At 35.3% G+C, this 14105-nt stretch overlaps 1 protein-coding gene across 1 annotated transcript in view; it reads right to left on the bottom strand.

Annotated features, from left to right (window-relative positions):
* Positions 1–4287: 4287 nt before the first annotated feature.
* The window catches only part of LOC110443729, a 12088-nt gene continuing 2270 nt past the window's right edge, over positions 4288–14105 (bottom strand). Inside the window, exons 2-9 of the mRNA XM_021488107.1 lie at positions 13363–13450; positions 11085–11146; positions 10094–10290; positions 9510–9548; positions 8659–8724; positions 7793–8190; positions 7294–7388; positions 4288–4849 (exon numbers count right to left, since the gene is read on the bottom strand). Of these exons, the coding sequence (XP_021343782.1) occupies positions 4465–4849; positions 7294–7388; positions 7793–8190; positions 8659–8724; positions 9510–9548; positions 10094–10290; positions 11085–11146; positions 13363–13450 (1330 nt within the window). The 3' untranslated portion in view covers positions 4288–4464. The remainder of the gene's footprint in view (positions 4850–7293; positions 7389–7792; positions 8191–8658; positions 8725–9509; positions 9549–10093; positions 10291–11084; positions 11147–13362; positions 13451–14105) is intronic.

Genomic DNA, 14105 nt, shown 5'->3' with positions numbered 1-14105 from the left:
GTATGGAAATTCGGCGGGCGTAAAGCGATTGGATATGAGGAAAAGAAGCAAAAGTAAAATAAGTGATATCGATTTCTACGGCCTGGGCTTATTTACTGGATAAAAACCCATGTGAATTATTGCTTCTTCAAAATGTAACTTATGTTAACCCAAAGACGTGTTTCTACCATGTCTTCATGAAATATCTACATACAGAAAGTGTCTTAATTTTAAATTATAAAAGTTTGGCTTCACCACCCTTTTCCTGGTTGCAAAGTCTGTTTACTTTCAATTTTTCGAAAATTTCTTATTCAAATTTTGTCTCTTTGTTTTCCCTCATCCTGTGTATGATGCATTGCAAATGTATGGCCAGGTTTAGCTTCCATAATATATTGCCCACTGTGGTGTTTAAATCGAAAGTAAGAGCTGACATGTCTTATGAAAACAATGTGTCGACCCATTTGTATCTGTTTATCTTTCATAGCGTTCTATTGATTGTCCATAGAAAACGCCCATTGTTCATCAAATGACACAATGCCAGATGGACTGATGTTAACTTGAACAGGATCGATAACTCTATTGTAGACAATGATTTAATAGAACTGGCTACTTAAAGTATGCTGCCATCATGGCGAAACGTTAAACATTGTTAACGAACTGATAAGTTGCATATACGTTATCAATGTGCTGTTATTATTTTATTTGTTTTAATCTCTATAGTCGCTTTAGTTTGAAGAAAAACTTCAACATTAGAAAATAAATCATCTCCTTCTTTAAGATAAGAAAGGAAAATGTATTATCTCAATCGACAGTTAACTTACAATGGTACACTAGGTCTTAGACACATTCGTAATCATTATATGACATGTTTGTGAGCATATCATTTAGTTTTGTCTATTCCCTTAATGATTGACGAAAAGTTATATTTGGTGCGGTATTTGCAATTCTCACTTCTGATTGGTTGAAGTTGGTTGGCGATAAAACTACTGCACAGAAACTGCAAAATTAGTTTGTTTTTATCAGAAAACAATAAATATGAATATGTTCAGAACTGAAAATGTTGTCTGTCTTTTGAAACTAAATTGTAAGAGATAAACATGATTACTTCTTGGGTAAAACGGTACATATAAATGTCTGTGTGCACTTTTGTACATAAATTGCTTCGCGGATTTATGCAAAGTACACACAGCTTTTTCTGTATCTACCATATAATCCCTAGAAATAATCCTTATTATTCCTTAAACATATCAATACATAGACTATATATTTAAGTATGGTAAGATAGCCATCCACATGACATCACCAATACATGTGCCTATTTCAAGCTCCAGGCAACAATTTTCCACAACGCTCTATTTTGCCGTTCGAGATTACGTACCTTTTTGTTTGCCCCACTCAATTCTACAGAGCGATATATAACTTAATATTACTTATTAAGGAGAAGAAATCCTACATTTCTTCGTCTGTTGATGTCTTCATTTATACTTTCTAAATATTAAAGGTGAAAAATCTCGCTCCAATCACTGGTGAAAAAGTAGTGCAATTTTCAGGGAAATTACAATCGACATGTAATATCAAAGTTTGACTTTCTACACAAACAATGTACGTATTCAACGTTTCGCAACGTTTCAAGACCGACTGGTCCCTTTGTCAAGCTATGACCTTCACATGTATTTCCCTCGTTCCACCATTCGATGATCTAAATAATTTGGCTGAACATGCGGACATTGCGTATACTTGTTATATGTCATTTCAATTAATAAACAAATGCAGCGGAATGTCTACTGAATGTCTTGCTTGCGTAGACTTCCGTAATCATGGTCCACACGTTCCAAAACACTTTTCAAGATCAACACTTGCTCCTGAAAGTTCTGTAGGTTAATTTGCACGCCAACAGCCAACGCGTTAGACAACCCCATTAAGATCAGAAGGCCTGCAGCCATACCTTAATTTTGCGAACTGTAAGTCAATACGTTTTACAAAATACGAACTGTGTGTGATAGCATAGACTGGCCACCGTCTCTAGAATATTAAATAATTAAGAAAAAAATTACTCTATTAATTTTGATCACTTGGATGTCTGATTCTAAACTAGGGGGAGATAAGCTAGTAATAAAATGCAGTCGAGAAATTCTTCATAAAAACTTAAAAGGGGTTGGTCGCCAGTCTAGTGATAGCATACACACAGTGACAACGCTAAGCTCTCTACATTCCCAGTGACATCAAACCTAACTCGGTTGGTACGAGTCTTATCTCTGTGACAATTAATCTGTTCATGTTTATGTAAGTTTAAACATCTAAAACGCGTGCTTCCAGCCGACTAAATATTTTCCTAACAATGAACAAAAGTAAACATTTTGATGCCCTTGTTTGTTATCCCCGTCAAGCATTTCAAATATAATCACTTATATACTAGTTTATAAGACATCATTCTTAACACTATAATCTGACATCATATGACATCATCAACATTATCATCATCATCATCATCATCATCATCATCATCATCATCATCATCATCATCATCATCATCATCATAATCATCATCATCAACATCATATGACATTATTCTTAACATTATCACAAGACATCATCATCACAAACATCATCATCATCATCCATCATCATCATCATCAGCAGCAGCAGCAGCATCAGCATCATTGTCTTACATCCTCCTCCTCCTTAGCCATCATTATCCTATGTCATCATTTTCATCTGATATCATAAGCAGATATTAAAAACATTGCCAAAGCCATGTACACACATAAAGGCATATACACTGATGCAAATACAATACAATGGGGAGAGATCCTAGGTAATTTTTAAGTGAAGCCTGGTGAATTAAAATGTATGATTAATTTGATTATTATTATTACAGTGACGAGACGAAAAAGTACAGTATATTTATTAATGTATATCTGTATAGAATGAATATGTGAACATATCGCAGCTCGGACAAAAATATCCAAAAACCATTGGTTTAGAGCTGTCACGTGGTGACCCTCTAGATTTCTATAGAGGGTCAGTAGGATTCCATTATAGGGCAATATGGCCGCCCATTGCTCACCGCTTCAAAACTAAAACAACAAATACGGGTACCTGAAATGTTAACGGTCTGTGTGATATCTTGTTCCAAGGACAAAAAACTTAAACATGTTATGTTTTAGTTAGATAATAATTTATTTCATTTTAATTTATCAAAGTTGATCAAATTTTTTAAATATTCATATTGTTTGGTTATGCACTACATCATTTTCATTTTAAGCAAAAAGGGTCCTCGATGCGATAAATTCGTTATATAGTCAGTTACTGACCCTCTATGGTTCTGAAGAGGGTCAGTAAATGACTATATTACTAATAATATAACAAATATGTCATACTGAGTCATATCCAGTTATCTATTTGATGGTTTAACTCATCCTTATTTATTAATTTATTCTGTTTAGACGCAAAGATCTTCTGTGTTTTTAATTCAAATTTCATACGTTTTTTGAGACTTGTCAGATTAAGGTCTATATCTAGGCATTAAGTTTCATATATGTATTTTTAAAAAGTAGTATTCTGATGTTTCTATATATAAAACTTTGTATGTTTATATGTATGTTTACCATAAATGAATTCTTGTTTGTAAGGTTTTTAGGTATAATATTCGTTTTCAGGGTGATTTTTACAGAAAGTGCAAAGGTAATTGTGTGATTTGCCAATTTTGAATAAAAATGTGTTTGTAGTCAGGATTCTGCGGTTTATTCTGTACTGTAGCCACTGTAGTCTGGAGTTGGTGGTGGTTTTAAAAGGACATTCATATATTTTTTTCCATGTTTCATCATCAATATTATCATTTATATATCATGAATATTATGTCTTGTGATCCTTTACTATTTCTAAGTATTTACTTAAGATTGATAGGTATATTTGGAAAAATAATCCATACAAACAAATCTCCGTTGTCAGAAAAGCAAGTCTTTAAAAATTCTACTAAAAATACGCATCGCCGAAACATTTCATGATAATTTATTGTGACGCGATCTTATGACTATGTAAGCGCAGGCTAGTTGGCTTAGTATACTATAACCATCACAACTATTGTTATTTAAATGACCTGTTCATGCTGTGAAAAGTGTTCCGTAATTAACACTAACAACGCCTGCTTTGTTACGTTCTTGAATGTTTTCATTTCAGAGGACACAATCCCTTCATGCTTTCGACTTTATCGAGTATGTTTTTTTCAATAGCCGGATAAAACATCAGGGATTTTTGTTAACTGTTCAAAGGAACATTAAAGAAGAAGACCAACAATACGGAGATTTTTTCTTCATTTTTTTTTTTTTTTTTCTCATGTGGGTTTTACGACATTTTGATCAGTATCAGCACTCGAAGAAAACAAAAATTAACCAGTGGCTCAAATAACAGGAATAGTGACATCATCCGGGGACTGTTTTGATGTTTCAGGTCAACACTTCAGAAGTGAGGATGTTATGACCAGTGTTATTTCTCTTCACGGTATCTGTTCACACTACCTCTCCTAGCACTGTGTCTGCTCTTTCTTCCGGCGACTTCTTTCTCAAGTTGTTCCCTCTCCAAGGCTTCTTTCTGACGTAGTTCCCGCAGCTCGTTCCAGATGTCTTCATTTAAGACGTCACTGTGTGCATGGATACCAGGATCGACACCAGACTCACGGACCATATGCTCGAGTCGTTCGACGTTGGACTTTGACAATCTGAGGTAGCCACACTGTAGCATCTCCATAGGATCAAACTTGGCGCCATGGTTGTCACTTAACGCCTGGAGAATTTCCTCTAGGAACTGAAGCCTGCGCCTCTGCTGCCGGTTCTCCGCCGTGTGTAGACCATAGTCCGACTCCTTTTGCTTCCTGAAAACCAAGCGCACGTGGCACAGATTAAAAAATATGTTATCAGAAATACAAAAAGAGGAAGCATAGATTTTGTATTTTGGCAAATTGATGCAGAATGCCAAAAAAGAACACACTGTACTGTACTAAATGGTCAATAAGTCATTTTAGGACTCATCAGTGGTGAAGATTGAAAATCTGTGTCTTAAGGATGTACTCTTCTGAGGTTTCAGTCACGTTCAAGTCTCGTTTTGATCTGGTGTAACGGGTTTTTGTAATATTTAACAAATTCTGATAGGTATAATAGCAAACACACATCTGAAAAACATGTAAAAACTAGATGTCTGTTGTGTGTAGAACATTTTTTACAAGAATTCTTAAAAAATGACCAATTCGGCGGCCATTTTGAAAAAGTGTATTTATGTGAATTTCTTGCGCTTCACAAAGGGCCAACATTTCACCTTTTTTGACACTAGATTGATCACTTAAATTGTCATTGTATCACCATTTTTAATTGTAGCAGGTTCAATTTTGCTGTACAACTTTATAATGTTCAATATGATTAAAATATTATGCAAGAAAGTGGAAAGTTATATATTATTGGTATATTTTATTTTTTTTACATAATAGGGCAACTGAAGCACTTTTGATTTTTGACCCCGAAAAAGGTGAAAAATAACACAAATAATAATGGGCCAAAAAAAGAAGCACACCGACCCCCAATTTTTGTGGCTGTTTTAGAAAGAGAATCACATTTTCTTTTGATTCATTGAATACTAAAAAAAGTTTAATACAGGATTATTTTTATATCAAGCGTTTAATCTGCAAAAAATGGTGAAAAATGTGCATTTTTTTCATCAAAAAATAAGGGGTAGGGGTAACTAGAATCGCATTTCTGAGTAAAGTGAATAAGATTAAGAAATTTTACTTCCATAATTTCAAAGAAAAAAATATTTTTATCAATTCTACAAACATTCATACATATCTGATAACACACTTGGAAGAAATTGAATGAATTTGTTCTCCAAATGGTCAAAACCCGAAAATTCACCTAAAATCACATATTGTGTTAAATTGGTATCTTTGACCGATCATAGCACAAAAACGAGCACACGGACATATATATTTTTTGGCATTTTCTACTATGCCATTAACTCCTTTTTCCAAAAATTAATATAAGAAAAAAAGTTTATTACAGGAATTTTTTGACATCTCAGAGGTGTTCATCCTTAAAGATAATTTGTAGAAAACTTAGAAAAAGGAGAAATGTGAATATTAAACCATTTACATGGTTATATTTACACGGTTTGATTGTAACATATCATTTATTCCTAACCTGGGTTTCATGTAAACCAAATCATGCTATGTAATTTGTTAAATATTTCTGTCGCTATGTTGATCAAATGACTTATATTTACATTCACATGGCATTGTCACTATATAACCTCTTTGAAAGCTGTGTCGTTGATCGGACTTTAATTACCATGCATCACGAGACACATTTCTTAGCGTATTGATACAACACTGACCGGAACTTCAATATCCAATATAAATAAACATGACGGCTGCTGAAATATCGCTGGGCATTGTGAGATTTGATAATGTCATTGTAAATTTATGTGCAAAATAAAAAAAAAAAACAAAAAAAAAAACAACACTTTTATTACAACGAAGACAAGACCAAGGTCTGCAATATCGTACAAAATGTACATCGGTTGAAATCACCAATGCCGGCAATGGAAACAATTTTAACGCTCATGCAATTTATCAGAAATATCGTCTGTTACACTGCACTGATCAACAGGGGTTCGTTACAAATGTCTGAAATACACATATTCTATAGACCTACTGACACATATGTTACAGACCTACTGATATGAGTCACAGCACACATAAACATTTCAGACATTTGGAACGAACCTGTGCTCCGTCGCAAGATCACTCACTTCAAACGCTATCAGTTTCACGCGTCTCGCATCCACCTTTCCTCAGTTTCTGACGACATGTCAAATAACGAGGCTGTAATAGAATCTACCGACTGTTGTCAGGTTCCCATACAATCAACAAATAAATTCACGCCTGGATTCTTCACAAAATGTATACTATTAGTATGATACATTGTCATGTTACTGATAAATCACACACATACTTTGTATGAACCAGTAAATATTGACAAATTCCGCTGAACAGTCTTTAAATATAACACGTGAACGTTTTCCAATCAGACACTGTGCGGTCATTGTCGTCACACTGTTACATTGTTGTAATGTCAAATTCAAGCTTTGAAGAAAATTGCCAGAAGGTTTCCAGTTAATGTTTGTCGCCCGACGGAGATGGTGACCATTGAAAACAACGGTATAACATGAGTATATGGTCGTAAATTATCCGATTGACAAATCAAATGCCGTTTTTCATTTCAAGTGAATATTGTACCATTTCAGTTTACCGGCGAATATTGTCCCTACCTTGTATTATACTGGCGAGCATCCTTTAACAATGTCTCAAGTTCCTGTAGAGATGATAAATCCATTTGTTTTGCATCCGGAATTTTAGTTTCGTCCTGAAAAAATTACAGTTCATTTTCAAATTTATGAAAATTACAAGTCTGAAGCCACTTCAAATGATTATCGTCCAATTCTCCATTCTCTTTGTGTCTCGAACAAAAAAAATGAAATATTGGATGTCGATGATTTAATCATATTACATACAAAGATGTTTTGACATGCCTTCTTTGTCGTAGTGCATTATAACGCATACACAACATACGCACAATATGATATTATTAAGGAATCATATGATTTTGTGTGATGAAAAATACGAGTCTAGCTACTTTCGAGCCCATGAGTTCTAAACTTCTTATATACAGTAACAAGACCACATTTTACATTTCCCGAGTTCGAAGGAACGGTACATGGGAGATATAAATACGGCATGATCTCCTACACCACTATGCTGTCATCTTACCTTCCAGTTTGGCATGGCGCGCTTGTGGACATCCTGAACTTGAGTGAAGGCGAATTCATTAGCAGAAGCCACCGTCTGTATGGCCATATCGTATAGTGTCGTCAGTTCCTCTGTATCGTGATCATGGTGATCCGTGTAATGGTGGCTCCCTCTCCTACCACCTACGTGATGTAACTGATCTAGATGTTGGTGGCTCCCTCTGGCGTCATGATCCATGTAATGGTGGCTCCCTCTGGCAACCGAATCGACACTTTTCTTACTACCCCCGTGTTGTAACCCATCCAGATAATGGTAGCTTGCTTTGGCGTCATGTCCATCTTGATCATTATGATCATCCATTGATAGAATAATATCGGCCTCGGGACTGCAGGCACAGTCTGTTACAACAATCATTGGCCCTAAACAGAGAGATAGCAACAAAGAACATAACAAACACATGTGTGTAATGACAGACATCTGATATGTTTATTTCATATACATGTACTTGGCCCAGTTTCAAAAACGTTCAGGACTTTCATGAAATCCACTAACTTATCTTTTTGCTTAAGAAATTCATTTAATTTCGGATTTCTGTAAGTTAAGATTTCCCCCCTTAAACTACAATAATGCTTTCCAATGGAATGACTTAAGTTAATGGACGTTCGGCACACTTTGGCCTGGCCTCAATATCACCCAATACATTGAGGCGGCTTTGCTGGAACTTAAGTTCCACTGGCTTAGCATAGAGACACAATCTATAACTCATTTTGCATATTTGTACATTTTATGATTGACTTTCGACGAAATTCACATGCATATTACAACGATAAACAAAATTCGGTTAAAAATCATATTGGTTCAAAATATGGAACATTTGAAATAATTACCTGCATGTTGTTTCTTCTTCCGTTTATCGCCATGATGTCGTCGCTCTATACTCGCATAAACACTGTCTGCAAAACAAATAATAAATAGTTTCTCAAAAACTGAAAATAAATGTTCAGAGATCCATTCCTCCTTAGTTGGTGCTAAGTACATGTATGTTTTACTCTGAAGTCAGACTGTTCATACTTTACATTAATAAACATATTTAGGGGCGTTAACTCGACAGTATTCATTTCATTTCATTAAATACTTGCACATGTCATATACCACGTAAAGACCGCTTTTATTTTGGAGGTCTTGTAACAAAATAACATTTTTTTAAATTTTCTTTGGAATCGAGTTATCGCCTAATAAGTAAGGTACACAGAACTTGTTTCGTTTATAGAAACGTTTTTCTCTCATTCCTTTGCATATATGACAGGACTGTCATGGATAAGAAAAGGAGTGTAAGAATTTCTATCTAACAACCTAGTTCAAGTGCGTGACCTTACAATGGGAAAACATTGAGATGACGTCACGACATCGGGAACATTCCAAAACTGCAAAGCAGAAAGCAGGACGACTTTTTGTGGTTTCTGACCTTATTCTGGTAGTTTGAATGCTCAGAAGTGTCGGATATGGAAATCTAACCCCCGGCTTATTTTCAAATTGGTGTCGAGGGTTTTTCACCAATTAAAAAAAAAAACAAGGGTGAAAATTCCCTATCCTACACCCGTGAGCAGAAAGAGATCTTTTAACCTGTCATATGAAAAAATCATGGTTACTCTTAGGGCATCGTTTATAGATATAGTATAGTGTTAGACGATTCGTAGATCTGAATTGATATCTCTGGTTCTGGTTCAGGAAAACGAACCTGCTGGCATAGATTTTCTCCGATCTCGATGTTTGTCAACTGCAACAGAGAGAAACAACAAAATATTTAAAATAATGAAGTACTTTGTTTTCTATTATCACATAATAATTTCAGTATGACAACAATCAAACCGCCATTGTGTCTCATGTTATAACTTATTATGAATCAATAAGATTGCATCGTAAAAAAGACACATCAAGCTCAAAGCAATCACTACTGTCATTTATAAAACAATATATCCCCTCAACAAAGTTAACAAAGGAGTACGCTGACGAGACGTTATGACATGTGTAAAAGTCGTCTTCAAGCGGTCTGCTTGGCTGTTGATTTCTTGTTTCAAAATTAAAACTATCAGTTCACAATTGTCCGAGTCGTAAACCTCTTTACTATAGATGTTAGAGAAATAAATATATTTTAAATCCGTCCTGGCGCCTAACCTGTTACGCTAACTTTTGTTGGGGTAGCCGATGTTAAAATTTTAACTATATTGAACAATGCCTCTTTTTTTTAAGAGCACAACTAAAGGTTCTTTCTGCTATTTTTCTGAGGTCAATATTTCAATTATATGATTTAATTCATGTTACCATCTTTTTGAATTTTCGGAAGTTTCGTCACGTGACCCGTTGAGTCTTTCGAAACCTCTTGGATGGAACACTGCGAAGCTTGTGCCTGTGCTACCGATTCCATTTTCAGTTGACGGTGACTTTTGGGCGCACTTTGGAGCACTTCTCTTGAATGAAAACTTCTCTTTCCCGCTATGTTTGGCAAATGCGACGAGAAACTGTTGAAAGTATGTCATAGTATCTCGATCACAACAGGTCAGACAGTAGTTCCACATACATAAGATTAAAGATATTGGGAGCGGAACTTATAAAAAAAACCTCCATTCTTCCATGATTAAATGAATTATCAAAACGAGTAATCGTTTAATAGTGAACTATTTCTAACTGTTGATAAGTTTTAACAAGGTAATTAAGATTTGAAACTGTTTGAAATCGTCATGAATCAGTTTACCAGACGAACCTTCACTTTCTATCCTCTGCAAATGGACGGAAGAAAACGCTAGTAAACTTTATACTTTATACCGTCCGTTAGCGCGTTATACACATTTACCGCAATACTGTTAAGAAATATTACAGGACTTTAACTCTGAACAGAATGCAGTTTAATACTTATATGTATCCGTTAATTTTGACAATGTACATGTATATATATGTAAGCTTTTAATTTCTTCTTTAAATTTAAGTTTGAGTTTCAATAAATGGAACAACAACTGGGTATCCATCTCAAACTCATGGCTATAATGTCCAAATTGTTATGACGCCATAATTAGTTTTCACTGCATGTCTGACGAAGGTTTGTAATGTGGCAATTAAGAGAAAATGTAAATGTTTACATTGTGTACACATCATGTAAACATTATATTTTCAAGTAAAATGGTTAACACATGTGTGTTAAAATGTTAAGAGGTGTGAAATATACTCAGAACGCCCTAGTTACTATGCTTATATAAGTATTATCTGTATTGAACATTTTGACAGATTTAACTAGGACAAGTATAATCCCGATTGTTACCTGTGCCGCCGGAAGTGTTCATTGTGACTGTCCGACTCAGAAAATCTTCTCTTTCCTTCATACTAAAATAAACAAGTTTAAAATAAAGCATCAGCCCTGCTACACATCCAGACAAAGTCGATATATCATACTCGAACAGAACGATCAATGCATATAACAGATAGGTTTTATTTCGTCAGAGCCATTCAAGATTATCTATGGAACTTAATCTCTCATCGACTCTGACAGTACTGACTGATTTTCGACAGGTTAACAAAACATTTACTTTCACGAAATTCGAATTTGGTTTTAGATAAGTACGAACCATTTGGTAGTTATTCGCTTTGTTTATTTACATTTCTCATTTCTTATTGTATTACATCTCGTATAATGACTATTGTATCTCTAACTGACACATAATGACAACGATATACATGTCTATCATATTTTCCTCCCGCATCGTAGTACTACTACCCACGATTGCCATTGACTATGACGTCATACGCACACGTCAATTTAGTCTCGTTCGACCAGACTCTTCTTGCGCCGAGAACAGAGAGTCTGGTCAAACCCAGTGCTTTCGTTTTGTGACATCATAACGAGGCTTATCAGAACTCTGGTAAATGAGTTAATTGGTCAAAGGTTGACATACCCTTTTCAACTTTTGAAGTCAGAATTTGAGTGGCGCAAAGTTTTTATTGAATATTTTAATTCATGAAAAAATTACCTGTACATGCATTCCTGAAGTATTCATGATTACACTATTAACGAGAAAAATGGAAGAAAATGCTTCAAAAAGAATGATTTCATGTATTTTCATTGGATATTTTACAATAATTCATGAAGCTGTCAAGCTTCAGGCTATTGATACAAGTCAAGCCAGATTACCTGAGTGAGAACTTGTGGGTGTTTTGAATGGTGTACAGGTAAAATCTCACTTGCTTTGCATGCTTTTTCCAACTTCAGTCAGCTTTGTTGGCTTTGTGCTCAGTTATGATTTATATGGCATTATTCTGGAGATTTGACACATTTTCTTTTATTGTTCTCGATAATAGGGAATCTCGATAATAGGGAATACACGGGTACTTCAGGAATGCATGTATAGGTAAGTTTTTTTCATTAATTTCATTATTCATTGAAATATTTAATGGCGTTGACATAACGTCCGGAAACGTAAGTAAAAACACTGCCCTCTGGTGATGGTAATTTTAAAGTACTGTGTTTAACCAGACTCTTGAATTACAAGTGATCTATCGTCTGGTTGAACGAGACTAACGTCAATCGGAAACCATCGGCACTTTCTCGTTCACCGAAAGTGCCAAGGGTTCCCGATTGACGCACACCTGTTATCAAATTTCCGTTGAACGACCAGCTTGATTTTAGTATTTCATTAATTTCTTCAGTGCCAGCTCATTTTGGTCATATTTTAAAGTAATGCCACATGTACGTAAATCAATATATATATATATATATATATATATATATATATAAGACTTTTTAAGGTATATCATTATTGACCAACAGGAATAAATTATGTAACACCCGACGTCATCAATACCACTTTCAAAGTTGTTAGTACAATAGGGGAGAGGGCTAGGCGCAGGATACATTTTTCCACTTATATTTTTATTTATTGCTTCAATTTAGAAATTCTTACTCTGCCTTACTCATTTTTCCTGGGGAGGGCTTGTTATCGCATACATGACGTACATCTTATAGTCGTATATAGCACGTGACAAATTGTGTGACATTACCCAGATAGCATGGGGGCCTTGTCTGATTTTTCTCCGTTAAGTAATACAAGTTTGTTTCGAGATTCTAAAAATGATCTTATTTAGGAGAGTGTGCTATTCCTTATTTCATAAAAATGTAGCTCGGACAAGAGCCTGTTATGGGGCCTTTATCAAATGCTTTAGAAATATCAAGCAGTACTAAATCTGATTGTGTTTTATTTTCTAAGTTACGACAGATTTCATCAACTGTTAGCATTAATTGGGTTCCTGTGAAGTGTTTGGATCTAAAACCATGTTGAAATTCAATGATAATGTTTAAATTGGTCCAAACAGGACAGACTGTTGTTATGAAAAATGTGTTCTAATAAATTGCAGATGACACATGCCAGGGACACTGTGGCCGGTAATTAGAAGCTGTTTGTCTCAGTCCATTTTCCAATATTGGGACAATTTGGACTGCGCACCAGTCTTTCGGTACCACACCAGAGTCAAGTGAGATTTGAGAGAGTTTAGTAAGAACTGGGATGATTACTGGTTAGTAAGAACTGGGATGATTACTGGTTTACCTGTTCGTTTGCTTCAGCTTCCATTGAATACCTAGCTTTGTCTTTTTGTAGGCGTTCCAGCTGCATTCTCATCGCGTGCTCCTCCTGACTGCAAAAATCAAAATGAACTATTAAAGTAATTCTAGCAGGGACATATTTCAAGGTGTTTTGTTCTGATCTTAATTAGAATATTGAGTATTGGACATTTTGTAATATTGACCCGATTGTCCAACGTACTGTTTAGCACGTCCGTAACTTGCGTCGTCCGTTCTAGTATCGTCCGTATTACCGTAGTAAGGTTACGTTTTGTGTGCGTTCGTTTCGTTTGTATCGTACTCTGTAATTGTAGTGTCCGAGTGGTCAGTCTTTGTGGTGTTTCGTCATACAGTTTCTGTATGTTATTTGCTGTTTTCGTTGTGCGATTATTATGCGGAATATTGGTTTGCATGCGTCAGTGTCAGACATATTTTCCATCGACTAGACGGACCTGAAAAATTCCCATGTTAAGTGTTTTTACCTTTCTATTATTTTCTATTTTCACATCTTTACTAAACAAGAGGCCCAGAGGGCCTGTATGGCTCACCTGGAAATGTTAGCAAAATTGAAGTTGACCATGCATGACATGGTTACATGTAGTCAGGGCTTGTACTTATATGTAATTGGACAAAACCTGTCATTCCTACAGCAAAAGGAGGATTTTGAAGAATTAGCTATGTTTCCCCTATTGGACCCCTCTGGTGGGGTGTGGGGGGTGTGGGGGTGTG

Source organism: Mizuhopecten yessoensis, unplaced genomic scaffold (genome assembly GCF_002113885.1).
Source record: "Mizuhopecten yessoensis strain PY_sf001 unplaced genomic scaffold, ASM211388v2 scaffold716359, whole genome shotgun sequence".
NCBI classification, from domain to species: Eukaryota; Metazoa; Mollusca; class Bivalvia; order Pectinida; family Pectinidae; genus Mizuhopecten; species Mizuhopecten yessoensis.
Note: the sequence above shows the minus strand (reverse complement) of the source record. Positions and strands in the feature narration are given on the sequence as shown.